The sequence below is a fragment of the Bos javanicus genome, chromosome 19 (genome assembly GCF_032452875.1).
Source record: "Bos javanicus breed banteng chromosome 19, ARS-OSU_banteng_1.0, whole genome shotgun sequence".
In the NCBI taxonomy this organism is placed as follows: domain Eukaryota; kingdom Metazoa; phylum Chordata; class Mammalia; order Artiodactyla; family Bovidae; genus Bos; species Bos javanicus.
The window spans coordinates 25,627,246-25,647,440 of record NC_083886.1 but is presented as its reverse complement, the minus strand read 5'-3'; the positions used below and the strand labels follow the sequence as shown (position 1 = coordinate 25,647,440).

Sequence of the window (20,195 nt, the reverse complement as noted above, 5' to 3'; positions counted from 1 at the left end):
TTCTCCAAGGGATCTTCCCAACCCAGGGATGGAACCTGGGTCTCCAGCATTGCAGGCAGATTCTCTACCATCTGAGCCATCAGGGAAGCCTTATCCCAGATGAAAAATAAAAATTTTAATATATGTAATTTAGATACAATGAAGTTACTCATTTTAATGTAGAGTTCTGTTCATTTCCACAAATGCATACAGTTGTGTAACCACCACTATGATCAGGACAGGGAACAAAGAGCTTCATCCCACCAAAAAATTTCCAAGTACAACTTTGTAGTTAACGCCTCTTCCTAGAAGGCCCTGATTGATGGCCATGGATCTGTTTTCTCTTCTGGGTGTTTTTTTTTTTTTTTTTTTTTAATTATTATTACTGTTTTTAACCTGCAGGACTAGTTAGCCTACAGGACTAGATGGGTCTGGGCAGCCTCTGGTCTGACCTGGCTGGGAAACCTTCGTCCAGTGGGATGAGGAGAGGGGACAGGATGGAGACTGGCAGGGAAACAGCATAAGACTTGATGTCCAGCCCTGATTCTGTCCCCCTCTTTGATGTGTGACCATCTGTAAGTCACTTGCCTTCTCTTTTCTCAGTAAATATTTTTCATTTACTATATACACCAGGCATTGTTCTAGGTATTTGAAATATATCTGTGAACAGAACCAAGATCTCTACCCTCATGAAACTTCCATTCTAGATGGAAGAGAGACCATCAATAATAAACATGATAACTAAGAATGTTATGTAATAGGTTAGAAAATAATAAGTGCTGTTGAAAAAAAAGTAAAGCAAGGGGAGGGCTTCCCAGGTGGCTCAGTGGTAAAGAATCCACCTGCCAATGCAGGAGATGCAGGTTCAATCCCTGGAGAAGATCCCCTGGAGGAGGACATGGCAACCCATTCCAGTATTCTTGCCTGGAGAATCCTATGGACAGAGGAGCCTGGCGGGCTACAGTCCATGCTATCTAGAAGAGTCGGACACGACTGAGCACGGCATAGCAAAGCAAGGGAAGGCGATCAGGAGTTCTGGGGCAGGAAGGCAGTGGGTTTCAATTTTAAACAGGGCAGTTAGGGTGATTCATTGAACAGGTGATGTTTGAGCAAAGACTCAGAGGTAGTGAGGGAGGAAGTGATGCAGCAGAAGGAACAGCACACCTAGCAGAGGGAACAGAATGTGCAAAGGCCCTGAAGTAGAAAAACACCTGTGTGTGCTGGGGAGGGGGCGGGGAAAGGAAGAAGCCTTTGTGGCTGGAGGGGAGTGAGTAAGGAGGGAGTGGAGGAGATGATGTCAGAAGGTGTAGAGCCTTGTAAGCTGTTGTTGGAACCTGAGCTTTAGCTCTGGGTGAGGCAAGCCTTTTGTGTTAACAGGATCAGTCTGGCTGCTGTGCTGAGGATAGGATTGGAGGGCCAGGGTGGTAGCAGGGAGACCCATTAGGAGGTTGAAGCAATGATCCAACTTCAGTCTCCCACTCCCACTGAGATGGTCAGGAGAAGGCCCAGTCCTAGACCTTGGCGATCACCGAGATCGAAGGTCTGGATCTGAGATCTTGACTAAGATCCAAGTCAAGATCTGGCCCAGGAGAGAACCGAGCCCCTGTGCCCCGCTCCCCTAGGCGAGACACCCCTGGCCCTGGCAGCCTGTACCAACCAGCCCGAGATTGTGCAGATGCTGATGGAGAACGAGCAGACGGACATCACCTCGCAGGACTCACGGGGAAACAACATCCTCCACGCCCTGGTGACCGTGGCCGAGGACTTCAAGACGCAGAACGACTTCGTCAAGCGCATGTATGACATGATCCTGCTGAGGAGCCGCACCTGGGAGCTGGAGACCACACGCAACAATGACGGCCTCACGCCCCTGCAGCTGGCCGCCAAGATGGGCAAGGCCGAGGTGGGTGAGGTGGGGGCAGGCGGGAGGGCACCAGGCACGGCCCCCGGGGGGCCCTTCTGTGGCTAAGCACACAGAGCCTTGCTTGGCCAGGCAGCTCGTGGGCCCACCCTCGGGACTTCAAGCCCTGACACTCTGGGTTTCTGTCTCCTGTCCTGGGACCCTGTCGCCTGGGCCAGGGTGGAGGAGCCTTAGGGCTGCAGTGATGTAAGCTCTGTGGCCGAGGATTCCTGTGTGGCAAGGTACTCATGCGGAGGCTGAGTGTCTGACCCTCAGAGCCTTAAGTCTCTTGTGAGGACAGGAGGCCCAGAATGTCTGCTCTGGATATAGAGCTAATGTGCTGCTTCTCCCCAACTCTGGGGAGATCCCAGGCTGTCTGTCAGGTTGAAACATGGAGCCAAGTCCCCAGTGGAGGATGCGGTGGCTGGTGGCCATTTGCGCCCTTGAGATGTGGGCCAAGAAACTCAGGTTAACTGGGAGCCTTGGTGAAGACTCAGCTGGGGAGGGCTTTCATCTCTCCAACTGGCTGGAGCCGTGGCTTGGTCTGATTTCAAGGGCAGGACTCAGGTTGGGGCTGGGGTCATAGCAGAGCCTCTTCTGCCTTCATATCTTGAGCCCTGGGAGGGGATCAAGGCTCTGAGGAGGCTGCAAGGGGGTGCTGCTTGGGGGTGGGGGTGAGGTGGGGGAGAAGCTGTTGAGCAGCCCTGGTGGCACAGCTGTGCCAGCCTCAGGGCCGCTGCTGAGGGAGGCGCTGCCCTGAGGGCCTTGGGTCCCGTCCCAGTGCTCAGGGCTGGTGCCCACAAGGGACCTTTTCATTCTCTGCAGGAGCAGTGGGGAGGAAGAACAGCTTGGATAAAGGAGCAATTGTGTGTGTGCCTGCCTCCCCGGTCTCCTGCCCACCCCAAGGACACAGCTTCCTGGGGGCTTTGAGGAGGGTCACATTGTGGTTGCCAAGTTGGAACTTTCTCCAAGGACCGCTGTGGCATATGAGGTCCCTGGGGAGCCCAAGATGAAGCTTCCTGCATGCAGTCTGGCTCCATGACCCCCTGGTTCCCTGAAGGAAAATATGCCCTCCCCGTACCCCAACCACGCCTTGTCAGTCTTGGGGAATCCCCCGCACTCTTCCCACTTCCCTTCTCTCCTTCACTCACTGTTCTTTGGACGTCTTTCTGGATGCTGCTCAAGTTGGTCACTGCTGGGAATAGAGATGCCTAGGACATGCTTAGGACACAGTCCCTGTCCTTGGATTCTTCTAGGCTGGGGTGCAGGAAGGGGAGACGTGCCCTGGCCCCAGAAGGTCCCTGCCTGGTCTGTAGAGACTAGGCTCTCGTGTGAGATGACATGGGAATCCCACTGGGTCATGTGAGATCAGGGCCCTGACATTGTCTTCCCCATCAGGACTCTCTTCCTGGGCCTTGGGTTGGTGCCCCAGGAAGTCCTGCCACATCTTACGGTTCCCAGGGCTCATTTTGGGGAACTAGTAAACTCTCCATCTCGCCTGGACTTTGGGACCATCCAGGAAGCTTTACAACATGCAGATGACTGGGTGTCCCCACCCTTAGAGATCTGGATTGAATTAGTCAGTGGTGTGGGAATTTTAAATTGACCTAGTAACTCTAACATTCAGCAGAAAGTGAGGCTAGCTGACCTAGGTTTCACGAATCTCTCTGAAAAAGCCTGGTGGCTTCTTGTGTGTTAGTTGCTCAGTCATATCTGACTCTGCAACCCTGTGGACTGTAGCCCACCAGGCTCTCTGTCCATGGAATTCTCCAGGCAAGAATACTGGAGTGGGTAGCCATACCCTTCTTTGGGTATACCCTTTAGCCATACCCTTTTCCCGATCCAGGGATCGAATCTCCTGGATTGCAGGCAGATTCTTTTACTGTCACACCACTTCCACTGGTGGCTCAGAGGTTAAAGCGTCTGCCTCCAATGTGGGAGATCTTGGTTCGATCCCTGGGTTAGATCCCTGGGTCGGGAAGATTCCCTGGAGAAGGAAATGGCAACCCACTCCAGTATTCTTGCCTGGAGAATCCCATGGTCGGAGGAGCCTGGTAGGCTACAGTCCATGGGGTTGCAAAGAGTCGGACACGACTGAGCAACTTCACTTTCACTTTCTTTTACTGTCTGAGCCACCAGGGAAGCCCTGGCGCTTCTTAATTTTTCAAAAAAATCTAATATTTTAACCTTCTTTTGACTGTGCCATGCGGCATGTGGGATCTTAGTTCCCTGACCAGGGATCAAACTGTCATGAGAGTACACGTTCCTCGGTTCTTTGTCTCGTCACAACAAAGATTTGGAGTGACGGACATTATAGCCCCCTTGGCGTGTCACGGCTCTTGGGTCTTGGATAGACTGTGTTATAGCTCTCAGGTCTCGAAAGGACCATGTTATAGCTCTTGTTAGACAAATCAGTGCTACAGCTCAGTGTTACAGCTCTATTTTATTTAGAAGATAGCAGGAAAATCCATCTCTGAGGCATGAGGGCACGTCCATCCAAAGATGCGAGGAGAAGAGCGCCCCAGCGCACGGGAGAGAGAGAGAGCTAGCTTTGGTTCCTCTTTTTATATGTTTATCTCTCCCTGGGCCTGTCCTATGTAAATTGGGTCAGCCAAGAGTGTTGTTTGTTTTACCTGAGGTCCTCACTCCGGTCCTCGGACCTTCTTTTGTTCTGTTTTCGCGGGCTTTTCCCTTCTTTGTCTTTTAGCCACCTCCATTTTGGACTCCTTTTTCCTATTCTACCTGCCTAGCAAAACCCATGCCCCTGTGTTGGAAGCTCAGAGTCTTAAACACTAGATTGCCCAGTAATTCCCAAGGCTGGTGTCTTGCACCAGTCCCTGACTGGCCAGGGCAGTGAGCCTCAATTGGCAGGGTCTTGACTGAGAGTGGGATGTGAAAGCTGGAGAAACTTCTAACTCAAGCTCAGGTCAAACAGAAATTACTTCTCAAAATGGTCAGTTCCTAGATTCTTCACTGAACAGACTCCCCAGCCGGTGGAAGGATCTGTGAGCTGATTGTGCAACTCTCTGAAGTGTGCAAAGGGCCTTCACCCCTTTGTCTCTGGTATTCACAGTCTCTGGTGCAATGCACAGGTCAGCAAGCTTTGTACTCATTCCACAGATAAAGTGGGGCCCAGGGGTCACAGTAACAGGCACTCGGCCAGGCTCTCGTGGGAGACTCTTCCCAGGCCCTGTCTGTTGTGGGTGTGGAGGGCCAAGCTGTGCTGGCCCGAGCCCTGTCCACTGGCTGACAGTTGTTCCTCTTCCTGTCCCCAGATCCTGAAGTACATTCTCAGCCGTGAGATCAAGGACAAGCGGCTTCGGAGCCTGTCCAGGAAGTTCACCGACTGGGCGTACGGGCCTGTGTCATCCTCGCTGTACGACCTCACCAACGTGGACACCACGACCGACAACTCCGTGCTGGAGATCATCGTCTACAACACCAACATTGACGTGGGTCTCCCGGCTGGGCTGGGGGAAGACAGGAGGCGGCAGGCTGGGCCTCAGGCCAGGGGCCCTGGGAGACCCCATTCTACTTGCTGGATGTATCTGCCACCCCCGTTCCTTAGCCTCAGTGGGTGGGGCAGGTGCTGGGGACACCTGTTCCCAGCTGACCCTGTGGAGGGGTCTCCTGGCCCCATAATCCTGGGCAGGGTGGGGGTGGGGGTGTAGATCTTCTCCATCTTGTTTCCCCCCAACTCCTCTTATTGGTTCCTTATGGCTGAGCTTAGAATCCCCTCATCCCCAAACCCGGCCTCAAATGGGGGTCAGGGAGTGTACCGTTGGAGCAGTCAGGGAGGTCTTTCTGGAGGAGGCAAGGCAGGGAGGTCAGTGAAGCTTAAGAAGAAAAGAAAGGATCAGCTCAGTGGGAAGTTTTTGGCTCTTGGGGGAACAGAGGCAACACATCTTTTATATTTTACCAAGACTTGTGCCTCCCAGAGCCTGCCTTGCTTGGGGTCTCCCTGGCCTCTCACAGCAGCCTGACTGGTAGGGCAGGGATTGAAATCAGTTTTTATGGAAGAGGACAGTGAGGCCCAGAAAGGGTCAAGGGTTTTCCAAGGGTCACACAGTGAAGGGGGGCCCAGGAGGGGCCAGAACCCCAGTCGTGGCCCTGGCCCCACTTCTAGCCCTCACTCCCGACTGTGCATCTGATCCTCTTGCCAAAAGCACCAGGCTCCTGTGGTGTTTGGCTATGCCTGGTTGCACTGGGGCCTCAGGAGCTGGAAATTACCCTCCCAACACTTCCAGCCAAACCAGTTCATTGGCCCCTTCTGCCGGGGGCACTGCTGACTCAGAGTTCCCTTTGAAATGAGGGCCCTTTGAAAATGGTCCCTCCCTCCCTCTCATCTCCATGGTGACTGGTGCTGTTCTATCCCCAGAACCGGCACGAGATGTTGACCCTGGAGCCCCTGCACACGCTGCTGCATATGAAGTGGAAGAAGTTCGCCAAGTACATGTTCTTCCTGTCCTTCTGCTTCTATTTCTTCTACAACATCACCCTGACCCTCGTCTCTTACTACCGCCCCCGCGAGGAGGAGGTACGTTGGGCCCCTTGAAGTGGGGGATGAGGTGGTTAGAGCTGCAGGAGATGGGATCCACCCCACGTGCATATAGGGAAACTGAGGCCCAGAGAAGCCAAGAGATTTGCGTGGGGTCCCCTGATTGTCACGCTTTACAGTGTCTTGGACATGGAATACGTCTATAGCCCTGAGTGGAGCTCAACCCCAGGTGCTTAGTCCCAGGCGGACCCCTGCTGAGGAGCGCTCAGGGAATTAGGAGCCCCAGGCCCGGCCCAGGCTCCAGGTCTCAATCTGGAGCTGATTGGGTGTTTCGGCTGTGGGAGGAAATGCGAGGAGGTGGAGGTCACTTGGAGATGCTTTCCCACCAATCTGGGACTCAGTTTCCTGTCCAGTCACATGAGGCACAGAGTCTTGGCTTTGACTGTGTGGTGGGGCTCTGTGAGTGTCTGGATACAGATGGGACAGACAAATGCCAAGAGGTATGAGGAAGTTGTTAGCATGGATTGAATCATGCTTCTCACCGTAGAATCCTGGGTTCCCACTGCTGGTAGGGTAGGCAGGGGCGGGGGGCTGCCCTTCCTGCACTGGCCCTTTCAGAGAACGGGCTTCATGGTGGCCTCTGGTCCAGCTCGAGGGCCCGGCATGTGTATGTGCACGGTCGCCCCAGGGTGGGTGCTACCCCTGCCTTCCTCACTCCGCACCCCGCACCTATCCATTCCTCTCCCTTCCTCCGTAGGCCCTGCCACACCCCTTGGCCCTCACGCACAAGATGGGGTGGCTGCAGCTCTTAGGAAGGATGTTTGTGCTCATCTGGGCCATGTTCATTTCTGTGAAAGAGGTGAGTGGGTCACTGAACCCTCCTGGTCTGGCCTGCGAGGCAGGCGGGGGGCAGCAAGCTCTGTCTGCTACTGCTGCTGGGGGACTGTGGGACCCGTTTCCTGTTTAATTTTAGATTTACATAAATAAGCAGGCTTATCCTACCTACTTCATGTATCCATCCCTCCATCCATCTGTCCATCTCTCTGCCATTTATCTACACTCCCAGCCACTCAGTGTCCCTCCCATCTTCCCCTCCCCTCCATCCATCCACCCAATCACCTGCCATCTCTCATCCACCCAACTGCTCATCCATCCATTCAGACACCCACTTATTGTCCTTCAGTCCTTCATCCAACTGTCTTTCCATCTGTTTGTCAGTTGATCCATTCATCCATCCAGGTGATGAATCAGCAGGTGTATTCTGAACACCTTCAACCTGTGGGGCCCTGGGGGGAGCTAATAGGGATGAGGGAGTCTGCCCTCTTTGAGGTCATAGTCTGGTAGGAATTTGAGATGGACACAGATATCAAGACTGTAAGATAGACTGTGAAAAGGGCCTGATGTTGGGGTCAGACCCATGTTCAGAAGAGAGGTGACTTTTATTTGGGGATGGGGGAGGTTAGGAAGGCTGGAAGGTAGAGATGTTACCAACTGTGGTAGGGTGGGGTTGGCATGAGGACTCTGGGGAGAAGGCATTACAGGGCAGATGTGGGGAGCAGTGTACAAAGGCTCAGAGGCTGGGAGGCCAGGCCATATTTGGGGAATGGCAGGCAACTGTGTGGCCCTGCTGCTTTGTGGGTTCTGGAGTGATGATGGGGATGACAGTAAGAGACGCAAGAAGACTGGGGGGAGCATCCACTCTTACCCTGAGGTTGTCTCTGTCCCCCGGGCACCAGTCCCTTTCCATATCCCTCACTTGGGCTCTGACTGGGCCTTCACACATTCCCCTGGTTCCTGAGTCTCAGTCCTGGGGAGACGCCCCCTTCCCCAGGTCTTCCAGTGAGGGGCACGAAGAGGGGGCAGCTTTTCTTTCCTTTCTGGCCGCAGGGCATCGCAATCTTCCTGCTGAGACCGTCAGATCTGCAGTCCATTCTCTCTGATGCCTGGTTTCACTTTGTCTTGTAAGTAGGTCTGTCGCCTTGGTTACCACCTCACAGTCAGGGCCGAAGTCCTGTATGAGGACTGCTATGTCCCTCTGCAATGGCCACCCTACTCTGTCACCCTGTCCCAGTCCTTACGCCAAGGCATGTGGCCAGGGACCTCCTCCTCCCTTCTGTTGAGAGAGGCACAGAGGGGAGGGCCAGAAAACACTGGGACAGTGCCCACCATCTGGTCACAGGGAGAGCTGACTACACCCTGCCCCAGAGCCCTGGGGGGCAGGCAGCATAGAGAAAGCATGTTTATGTTTTATTGAAGGGACATTCCAAGCCAGTTCCTCCCAGCTGCTGTCTTGGACGCTGGCAGATCAGGGCTGGAAGGGACTTGAGAAATCACCGTGTCTGATCTCATGAAACTGAGGCATAGAGGAGGGAAGTGAATCACTGAGTCACGTGGAGCTTCGGGCATGTCGAAGCCAGCCCAGTGTCCCAGTCATCCTCACCCCAAGCTAGTCTGGGGTCAACTACTGTAGGCCTCAGTCAGAAAGCCCAGCTCAGCAGCTTCTCTGAATGAGGTCATGTGCAGCCCATGTCAGAGGATTACGTAACCCTGTCTCTAAACAACAGAAGGCTGATTCAGCATCATGGCTGCATGAAAAGGAACAGGATCTGCGGCTTGGGGTGAAGCACGTTGGGCTCCAGGGTTCTGTGGACCCCACCAAAGTCCCTCTTCTGAGCCTTTGGGTGGGTCTATAGCACCTTGAATACCTATTTATTAATAGCTGTCTTATTAAGTAGGCATGTGCCTTCCAGAAGTATGAACCGAGTTCTCCATCCCTGTGGGCGGGTGGGGCACCCTGACACTGCAGTGAATGAATAGGCCAGGTGCAGTCCTACCCACAGTGCAAGTCACATGTGAGCCTGACACCTTCAACAAAGTGTGACGATCCCAGAGAAAAATCCATTTGTACCGCCACTGGCTTTGGTGCGGATGAAAGGCCTTGTTCTGCTCGTCTCCTTCTCTGTTGTTTTCTTTGTGTGGAGGAAGGTGTTTAAAATGCTTCCTCACTTCAGTGCCAAATACACCGATCACCCAAATGTTTGCTTTTCACTGCACAAAATCGAGATTGACTGTGTCCCAACTTTAACTAGTTAGGTATTTCATAATCGCGGAGACTGCCTGATGCTATAAGCAAGAGAGGGTTTCTGTCCAGATGTCTGCCTAACTGATGACAATGTTTAGGAGTAGGTTTTGATCTTGTATGTTTGGTGGATATTGTACTTTAAATTTTTAAAATTGTGGTTTAATGCATGTAACATGAAAGTTAAACCATCTTAACCGTTTTTAAGTTCAGTGCTGTTAGGTACGTTTGCATTGGTGTGCAATCACCTTTTAGCGTATCTATTACATGGCATGTCTTGTAGTTTTTTAAAAGACTTCTCAAAGTAGGTTATGGGGGACTTTTGTTATGACTGACGTTTGAGTATACATGTTGTCAGCTTTGTCATTTTGATTAAAAATGGAATCTTTCACTGCATCCTTCGTCTACTCCAGAGTGCCTCAATCTCTGTGGGAATCACAAGTCACATGGGTGATTCAAAAAACATCCAGCCTCCTGGCAACCACCCTGGGCCATCTGAACCAAAATCTATTGGGCCCTGGGGAGCTCTATCTTTAAAAAGTCCTTGTCAACTGCAACCAGCCCTGACTTGCATCTGGCAATACAGTCTGCAAAGCTGGGTTTTAGACGTGGTCCAGCATGTCTGGGGCAGCCTCGGCTGTCTCTTTGGTACCACCTACCAGGGTCATTGTTCAGGGTTTACGGGAGGTTGGAGGGTTTGGACATCTCTGCCCTGATGCCGAGGAGAAGTAAGTAAGGCCCTTGTTTCCTGTGTCTCCTGAACAGTTTTGCCCAAGCTGTGCTTGTGATACTGTCTGTCTTCTTGTACTTGTTTGCCTACAAAGAGTACCTTGCCTGCCTCGTGCTGGCCATGGCCCTGGGCTGGGCGAACATGCTCTACTACACGCGGGGGTTCCAGTCCATGGGCATGTACAGCGTCATGATCCAGAAGGTGCGTTGGGGATGCTGAGCATCAGAGATGGGCAGGGAGGGGCCCCTCAGAGAAGGCCCACTCTTCAGATGGGGAAACTGAGGTCTGGAGAGGAAAAGAGACTCACCCAAGGGACAGGCCACTGCTCTTTCTCTCAGTGTCATGGTCTTCCTTTGCCTTTGCTCATGGTCTTGGAGGAAAAATATGCATGTATAATATATATATATATATGTAGGTATGTTTATTATAGATGTTTACCATATAGAGGATGGTGTAGCATGCAAGTTACAAATAATAATAAAATATGCAATACTTTTTTGTTGTAAATTCCACATGGCTAGTTGAATCTCACCAAATAATTTGTTGATTTTGGTTTAACTCGTATCTGTTGCCAACCTATGGTTGCAATTGACATGTGAACATTGTGCCAATATAAATGTTGCCTGAAATTTTCCTTTGCTTTTTAGAAATAAATAATTAATTAAAATATTTTTTGGGGGGCTACCCTGGGTCTTTGTTGCTGTGCATGGACTTTCTCTAGTTGCAGCGAGCGGGAGCTAGTCTCTAGTTTGGTGTGAGGGTTCCTCATTGCGGTGGCTTTTCTTGTGGAGTACCAGCTCTAGGGCACACAAGCTTCAGTGGTTGTGGTATGTGGGCTCAGCAGTTGTGGCTCGTGGGCTCTAGAGTGTGGGCTCAGTAGTTCTGTCACACGGGCTTAATTGCTCCACGGCATGTGGGATCTTCCAGGATCAGGGATCCAACCTGTGTCTTCTGCATTGGTGGGTGGATTCCTATCCACTGTACCACCAGGGAAGTCCTTTCCTTTGCTTTAAGGAGGAAGATGAAAAGGAAACAATGAAGACGTGTTGAAATTGAATTTGTTTGTCAGTGATGCTGAGACACTTATTTGCTGAATTGAATAATAGTTTTCAAATACTAGAAGAATATTTCATCAATGTTTTTGTACTATTCACAATATAACAGCCACGGATAGTATATATTTTTAAAGTTTTATCTGCCTTAACATTTTTTCCATCATTGTCTTAGGTCCAGATCTAGACAATCAACAATCTTTGACTTGTAGCTTTCACCAGTTTCTATGATGTAAATCACCCACCATGGCTGATTTCCAGTTACCAACATGAGTACAGAATCGGGCAAGGATGCACAGTTAAGCATCATTATATAGTGTTTTCAACATATAGCTACAATAGATGTAAATAGCCTTAAAATTCTAGGTAATTGTTAGGACTTCCCTGGTCGTCCAGTGGTTAGGACTCTGGGCTTTCACTATGGAGGACATGATTTCAATCTCTGATCCAGAAACTAAGATCCTGCAAGCCACATGGAGTGGCCAAAAAAGAAAAAAAAAAAAAAAGCCTAAATAATTGTAAAATGTAGTAAAGTCATTTGGAAGTGATGTGTTGACTACTTATTATCTTTGTTTCTAATGTAATTTATTTAATTATGTTTACACAATCCAATTCTTAGTCATGGCTTGTTTAGCAACCAGCTCAGGAAATTCACGAGAGTGTGACAGTCAGCTCTTGTGAACTGGTGTGAGCAGTCCCCAGCACACGGCCACTTCCAGAAAGCGTGAGGATTCTCGATGTGAGATTCTATGAGGAGAGGTGCCGATGTGCAGCCTGTATTAGCAAGGACAGAAACAGACTGTGTTGTATGAGGGAGGAGGGTGGAGAGGATGAATAGAAGAGTCTTTCTGGAACAGGTGGGCCCAGTGCTGAGCTGTGGAGGGAGCGTCAGGAGGATCCGGGGAGGGTCACGGAAGAGTGGCCCAAGTGAATGAGGGCATGGTTGGAGTGCAGATCCGGGAGACAGTGGGAAGCAGCAGATCAATCTATAGCGAATATGTACTCAAACCTTACCCTTGAATCATGTTTCTTTCTTTGTAGGTCATTTTGCATGATGTTCTGAAGTTCTTGTTTGTATATATCGTGTTCTTACTTGGATTTGGAGTAGGTAAATGATTTACAAATAATAGCAACTGCCACATTTGTAAAGCCCTTTATATAGACATTAGCATGACAGAGCATGCGGGAGCCTCAGCAACAATTATATCGGTCACCAGTGAAATGCTCACCGTGATCAGCATTTCCCAATGATTATCTGTGTGAAGAGCCGGCTCACTGGAAAAGACCCTGGTGCTAGGAAAGATTGAGGGCAAGAGGAGAAGTGGGTGGCAGAGGATGAGATGCTTAGATAACATCACTGACTCAATGGACATGAGTTTGAGCAAACTCCAGGAGTTAGTGAAGGACAGGGAAGCCTGGCATGCTGCAGTTCATGGGGTCACAAAGAGTCAGACACAACTTAGCAACTGAGCAGCAATAACATTGATTATCTCTTTACTTCTCACAATGTATTGACCAAGGCAGGAGTCATCATCATCTCTGATCATAAGAGAACTGAGGCTTAGAGACGCCAGGATTTGACGAGGTCGCTTTTATCCGACCACACTGTGTGGTCTGCCTCCCACCTTCACATCATCATATGTGTCCCTCTCAGCTTCAGACAGGTTTGGCAGGTGTTTTTGGCTCAAACTGACAGATAGGGAAGCTAAAGTTTGCAGAAATGTGATTGACAGTCTTTGAAAAATAGGAGTAGAGTTATGTATCGAGGTAACCTCCTTTGGCCCTCCACGTCATGTTACTGTCGTGGATCACTTCAGATATATCTGTGAGAGCCTCTGGTCTGCTGGGGACCAGGGATGGGAAACCCTCTTAAAAACCTGTCTGTTTATGACAGAGGGAAAAGCACAACCTGATTTTGCTTCTAACCTCTGCCTAAAGAGATATGATTTTGTTTTCCCAAGCCAGTTCTTTTCCCCAGTTATCACAGGCATTTGAAACTAGGCAGCTGATTCCATCTGTCTGGTACCTTTTCTGGGTCACAGTTTGCTTATTCATTTGCTCCTTCACTTGCTTGTTTATTCATCCACCCATTTCCTCACTGATTAATTTGATCATCCATCCATCCATCCATTCATTAAGTAATGAGCCACTGCTGTAGTGCATTGGGAAGAAAAGAAGAAAGAGCCTCAGGCTGTGACCAGAGATCGTGCCACACAGCATTAGAAGGAGACTCAGGACCTGCCAGTCTTGGGAGAGACAACCCAGGCTACTGGAAGTTGGGAGCTCCAAGCCTGGTTGAGGAGCCAGGGACACACAGATTATAGATTATAATTTTCAACTCTGCAAACCCTTGATTGGTCAAGGGCTGAACGGTGGGGTAGCGAAGGGAGAGAAGAGTTTGGGCTTTGTTAGGCAGAAAGGTCTTTCTGCAGTCATTCAAGGCAGAACACCAGCCTGATGAGGCTTCTGGAGGAACTGAGGCTGGAGATGCGATTTCAATAACCAGAGAGAGGAAGACAGCAGTGTGTGTGTGCCTGTGTGTCCGCGTGTGCATGTGTGCACGTGCAGGTATGCACGAGTTCACTGAGTAACCGGACAGAAAGGCTGCAGAGAACACCCTGTTATGTCCTCACAGCTCTGGCCTCGCTGATCGAGAAGTGCCCCAAGAGCCATGAGAACTGCAGCTCCTACGGCAGCTTCAGCGACGCGGTGCTGGAACTCTTCAAGCTCACCATAGGCCTGGGTGACCTGAACATCCAGCAGAACTCCAAGTACCCCATCCTCTTCCTGTTCCTGCTCATCACCTACGTCATCCTCACCTTCGTCCTCCTCCTCAACATGCTCATAGCCCTGATGGGGGAGACGGTGGAGAACATCTCCAAGGAAAGCGAGCGCATCTGGCGCCTACAGGTGAGCCTGGCAGAGTCCCCTCTGTGTGGGTATGGGGGTCCTGTCATGGGGACTCAGTTCAGCACATGGAACCCGTGGATCTAGGCTGGGGCCTGGAAACCTGCATAAGCTCCCTGTGCTTGGCCAGGTTCAAGGAAGGTAGGTTTCTGGAGTAAAGGGTCCAGGGAGTGTGGCTGGACAATGGCATGTGTGAGAGGTACTCAGGCTTATGGCTGTGCTCTGCTTAGAGTCAATGGTGTGATATGTGGGTGTTGAGGGTATAGGACAATGGAGGTGACAATTCTGCTTCCCTCCAATACTCCTTATATGCTGTGGGCCTTACACACTGGGGATACTAACCCACAGAATGGCCCGGGCATGGGAGAGGCCTGGCAACCATGCCTCACAACAGACGGTGTTGAAACCGGGTTGAAGATGGTGAGAATTCCTTCTTGCAGAGCTACTTGGGAAAGAGGGAGCAGCTTTCTTCTGTGATCCCAGAGGCAGAAATGGGACATATGGGGAACAAGAGGGAGAAAAGCTTTGATCTGATACAAGGAAGTTACTAATTGTTAGGGCCTTCTTAATGGATTATCAATAATATTCAGGGGAGATTAGACAAATTATGGTTGGGAAAATTGCTGAGGGGATTCCCAGCCTGAGATGGAATAGGACTGTGTGATGTTTAAACCTCCTTTCACCACAGGAGCTCAGAATCCTACCTTTCAGTTAGGAAACTCTGGACTCTCATAAACATAGTTTATGTGATGTTTAAAATAATTTTAACATCTTTCCCAAACTTACTGGGCTTTCTTTTCTTTCATTTTTTTAAAGTCTTTGTTGAATTTGTTACAGTATTGCTTCTGTATTATGTGGTTTTTTTTTGGCCTTGAGGCCTGTGGGATCTTAACTCCCCAGCCAGGGATCGAACCCACACCCGCTGCATTGGAAGGTGAAGTCTTAACCACTGGACCATTGGGGAAGACCCTGGGTTTTTGAATTCTGTAGGTTAGCCAGATCCTCAGGATCTATGCATTAAGTAAGCATTCTGTGCAGGTGGAGTGGGCTGTTTGGTGGTGTGTGTGTGTGTGTGTTCTTGTGTGTGCGAGTTCTTGTTTGTGTGTGTACGTGTGTGGGCACACCCACACTCAGGCGGCGCCCCGGTGCTGGCTCCTCAGTGACACACTCAGGCTCCTTTGTGTTCCCAGAGAGCCAGGACCATCTTGGAGTTCGAGAAAATATTACCAGAATGGCTGAGGAGCAGATTCCGCATGGGGGAGCTGTGTAAAGTGGCAGAGGACGATTTCCGGCTGTGTTTGCGGTAACAGAGGGAGGGGGGCACTTTGCTGGTGCTCTGTGGGTGGGTGAAGAGACATGCGGTGTGAATGTTAGCCAAGCCGTGATGCCATTTGCTTGTCGGACCATGGCCATGGTCTGTTCCGCCTCCTCAGAAGACGGAGTTTGCTTGTTTGGGGTCGCTGGCCCTGGGACAGGCTTCCTGAGCCTCAGAAGGGAGAGCGGGGAGACTCTGCCCTTCTGGAGGTGCCTCTGTGGCTTCTCCCCGCCCAGTGCCTACCTTAGAAGAGATCTGCCAGCCTGGCACCCTTTGTCCTTCTGTCTCCCCTGTGTGGGTTCACCCCTTATGTCTCTCTGAGTCCCATATCCTGGGAGGAGACTGATCCTGGAGGCCTGGGAAGATGTGTACTTGGGCAGGCTTCAAGCCCCAGTAACACTGATATGGACACATGAGTCAGGGGTGTTCCCAATCCCCGTGGGGGACACCCCAAATGTGGTGCTAGTGTATTTGTTTGTATTTCATGAAGTGCGCTTGGGAAATAGTGAGAATGATTATCACACCCTCAGGATCAACGAGGTGAAGTGGACTGAATGGAAAACTCATGTCTCCTTCCTCAATGAAGATCCGGGGCCCGGGAGACGGACAGGTACCGCTGCTGTCAGGAAGCATGATGCCCACTCCTGCCTGACCATGTGACCCCGGGGGACCCTGATTTTCCCCATCTGTAAAGTGGGGGAGGAGGGTTGAACTAATCCCTTCCAGCTCTATCATTTTATAACCTGAGTTGGAAACATTTCTGAAAGTCAAGTGGTGGGCCAAGACCTACCTGGAGGCACAACTTGCAGAGTGCTGTATTTGTAAAATAGTGTTTTGTCTTTAAAGCAGATTCCAACAAAATCCAAGATTCTTCCAGAAGCAACAGCAAAACCACCCTCAATGCATTTGAGGAAATAGATGAATTTCCGGAAACTTCAGTGTAAAAGCAGGACCCAGAGCTCACGTGCGTGTGGGCCATCTGATGCTGGAACCTGGGTGCTGGACTTGGCGCTGCATGCTTTGCAGAGTGATGGAGCCTGGCTCCACCCGCAGAGACGAGGAATGCACCCTCACGCTGAGCGGGTAGCTGAACCAAGGGGCAGTTGTCAGTTTGTCTGAGTGGGCAACACCCTGGAGTTTGTTATTTGGCAGAGCTTGTAAAAACCTATGGCCAGCAGTCCTGAGCCTGGGAGTTCCAGGAGCCCTGAATCCTGGGTGAAGCTCCTGTGTTCACCAACTGCAGGTCGACTTGGCTGGGAGAGAGGATGGCAGGGCAGGGACAGGGGCCCAAGGAGCACAGAGAGGAGTTTTTCTTCTCCTGATGTCTTGACAATGTCTTGACAGCCCCTAGCCCCAGCCCTAATATTCTACCATCTCCCCTACTGTGACTGGATCTCCTGAATTTAAGGGCCTCTTGATCCCATCCTAGAATGTACAGGGGACTGAGCTGAGCCTGGTATCCTGGGGTCAGAGAGGAATGAGCTTCTGGAATCTTCAGGGAGCAGGAAAACACCCTTGGAATAAGTGGCCTTGGTACTCAAGGCTCAGACTGTCTCCAACGGAGAGACAATTCTAGAAGCATAATTAACACAGGGTTTTTCTTTTCAGTAGAGAAAGGACATTTCCGTTTTAAATGAAAATTACTTCAAATGAAGTGTGTGATTTTAAAAGCTGAGAAATAGTTTTTAGGATTTGGGGGTTGGATGTAAGTATTATATACTTGGCCTCAAGGTGGCCAGAACAAGGACAAAAAGCTTTTCTTTACATACTTAAAACTACATGAGAAATGCCAGGCAGGTCCTGTGATCTGGGTGAAAGATCTTGGCTGGTTTCCTTGTCCCAGCCCTGGCACAGTGCAGGCTTCCAAGCTGGGATAGTGGCTTCGTCTGAAACAGAAATAGCAGCTGCTCTATTTATATGGTCTTGAATCTCAGAGGTTACTCTTACACATCAGTATTTTTCATTGGAGGAATTTTACAGAATATCTGAAATGCTCTGGTATTCAATATTTTTTTTTTAACTGTGAATTTTGAAGCAGAGGAGAAGGCATCTGAGGAGGAGCCAAGATATGGGGCTTATTTTTAGCTTCTCATCCTCTGATTTTCTTCCCTGAAATTACTCAGTTTGGGGACAGAGATGAAGTGGAGAGAGTAGAAATGTTCCAGATGACTCAAGTGTGTTAGTCCATCAGTCATGTCCGTATCTTTGTGACCCCACAGACTGTAGCCCTCCAGGCTCCTTTGTTCATGGGATTCTCTAGGCAAGAATATTGGGGTGGGTAGCCATTCGCTTCTCCAGAGGATCTTCCTGATCCAGAGAATGAACCCGGGTCTCCTGCATTGCAGGAGGATTCTTTACCATCTGAGCCAGTAGAGAAGTCCTATTAGAACCTAAACAACCAGAAAATCCACTCTGACTCAGTTGTCTGGTGAAAGATTTGTGTGGGAATGTTTTTTTTTTTAGTATAGTTGCCTTACAATGTCGTGTTAGTTTCTGCTGTGCAACAATGTGAATCAGCCATGAATATACATATATCCCCTCCCTTTTGAACCTCCTTCCTGCCCCCCACGCCCACATCCCACCCCTTTAGGTCATCACAGTCCTGTGGGATTTTCAAGGTGAAATTGTAACGATATTAACCATGAAATTTAATTTTAAATGGCACAAAATCATTCAGCTTTTAGATAACTTGGCTGTTGGTTAGTTAATCTGACTAGAAGCAAACTAAGGAGTGTGGGCCACCCAGTCCACTCCTGGCTCATTTCTCTGCTCTGGGCTCTCTGTGCACCAGCTTACTTGTTTGGGCAGAATCTTAGCCCTTGTGTCCCTGATGGGCTGGGTCAGGGACAGATGAGTTGAGGATGCAGCCTTGCAATCTGCAGTAGCCCCTGTACTCTCAGATGACCCAGGGAACTGCCCAGTGCTCCAAGCGTAGTGGTCAGACCAGGTTCAAGTGTGAGCAGGGGAGGAAGGGGCTAGGCATGTTTCTTGCAGAAGGGAAGATTTAGGGGGATTATCACAGAGGCAGGAGGACCAGATGTGTTGCAGATGAACAGAACTAGGGCCCAAAAGCTGGAAGCTTCAGGGAAAACGATTATGGTTCAATGTAGTCCAACAACTTCTTCAGATGTTACGTTTGGTTTTTTTTTGGCCACACCCCCAAGAGCATTTGCCATCTTCACTCCCAACCAGGGATTGAACCCATACTCCCTGCATTGGAAGCGTGAAGTTTTAAACACTGGACCTCCAGGGAAGTTGTGATACTGGGGATAGTTAGGCAGAAGCTGGTTGAGCATATATGAGGGATATTGTTAAAGATCATCATCAGATGAACTTGAAGCTCCTTTTAGCCTGGAGAGTAGCATCCTGTTTCTGGAATTAACTTCTTGCCTTTATCCTGAACAGATAGATGTCTTGGTTTGAAGGGCAGCAACTCGGATACATGGCTCCGCGCTCTACTCTGTGCAGCTGGGAATTCAGAATTGTTTTGGTCTGGATATGCATGGATAAAACTGTATAACTCTTCACTTCCCACTTGAACAAAAGCTGGGAGGTTAGACAGAAGTCAATAACTGGATCTTTGTCTTCGTATGCATATGGAGACCTGTCTATGGATCTGGATCGAATTTGTTGGCAGGACCACTTTCTATACTGAATCTTCCTCCTGACAGTGGTGTCCCCCAAAGGCTTTTATCCTAGACAGTCTCAACCTAGGCAGGTTTTCCAAGGAAGGTGATGAGTCAAAGAGCATTGGTTTAAAAGGACCATTTCTCTTACTTGACACCTGGAGACCAAAGCTCCAAGAGGAAAGTGGACTTGTTCAAAGTCATGCGGGAGATTGTATCAGAGCTGTTGAAGCTGGAGGGTTCTGATTCTGGACCACAGATCACAGATGTCCTCCTGTGCGATTTTATTTTTTTGGCACAGTTCTTTGGTAAATTTGAGTCTGCTTTTGTGGTTGGCATGTGTCAGGGGATTAGGTTTTTTGCTCAGATGATTCATGCTGGCAGTCTGCATTGTCCCTGTGATCCCTATGATGGGTTTTTAAATTCAAGTGTGTGCATACAGATGTGCACAAAACCACACACACCGCACACACTGAATCCACAGGTGTATAAGGATATCTTAAGTGATTCACATTTCACTAATTTCAGGGGAAAGCATTTTCCAGGAATGGAATCTCACATGCTCAGATAATAGTTGTGGCTAGAAATTTTCCTTTAGCTAAATTCTGCCTCAGGAAGAATCTATTCTAGAATTAAGTTATATATCTGTTTGGAGTAAAAAAGGTGCTTACCTTCCTCCCTGGGTGGGGAATGGGAGAAGGAGTTCAAGGCTGTACTGTGAAGTCACTAAGCTCTTAGAGGGCTCCTGCCCTGGAGCCCAGTGTTACTGACCTTCTTTTCCTTCCACAAGGCCTGGTGGACTAAGTCCTTTGGCTCTGGGTAGGGGCCAGATAGATGGACCATCATGTGGGCCTGTAAGCCATACTTGATCTCTGCATCGATATACTTTTTTTTTTTTTTACTGTGATCTTGGTCCCAAACATAGAATTGTTACCTTGTTCTCACTGAATGTGCTTCATGTTTACAAGTTCCATTTACATCTTTGTTTTTAGTGTTGTGTGTGTGTGAAACTCTATGTGCAAGAGAGAAGTCATAAGTGGAGTAAGAACATTTTAGTGTCATTGAAGAAATGCTTTAATGATTTCTAATAAATATTTATTTTGCCTTGT

The 20,195-nt window shown here is 49.6% G+C and overlaps 1 protein-coding gene across 1 annotated transcript in view; it reads left to right on the top strand.

The window, feature by feature from the left end:
* TRPV3 (transient receptor potential cation channel subfamily V member 3) overlaps positions 1-20,195 on the top strand; it is a 34,621-nt gene extending 14,426 nt beyond the window's left edge. Inside the window, exons 8-18 of the mRNA XM_061390705.1 lie at positions 1,602-1,882; positions 5,155-5,331; positions 6,258-6,416; positions 7,135-7,236; positions 8,265-8,338; positions 10,222-10,387; positions 12,280-12,346; positions 13,874-14,148; positions 15,336-15,448; positions 15,991-16,070; positions 16,307-20,195. Of these exons, the coding sequence (XP_061246689.1) occupies positions 1,602-1,882; positions 5,155-5,331; positions 6,258-6,416; positions 7,135-7,236; positions 8,265-8,338; positions 10,222-10,387; positions 12,280-12,346; positions 13,874-14,148; positions 15,336-15,448; positions 15,991-16,070; positions 16,307-16,404 (1,592 nt within the window). The 3' untranslated portion in view covers positions 16,405-20,195. The remainder of the gene's footprint in view (positions 1-1,601; positions 1,883-5,154; positions 5,332-6,257; positions 6,417-7,134; positions 7,237-8,264; positions 8,339-10,221; positions 10,388-12,279; positions 12,347-13,873; positions 14,149-15,335; positions 15,449-15,990; positions 16,071-16,306) is intronic.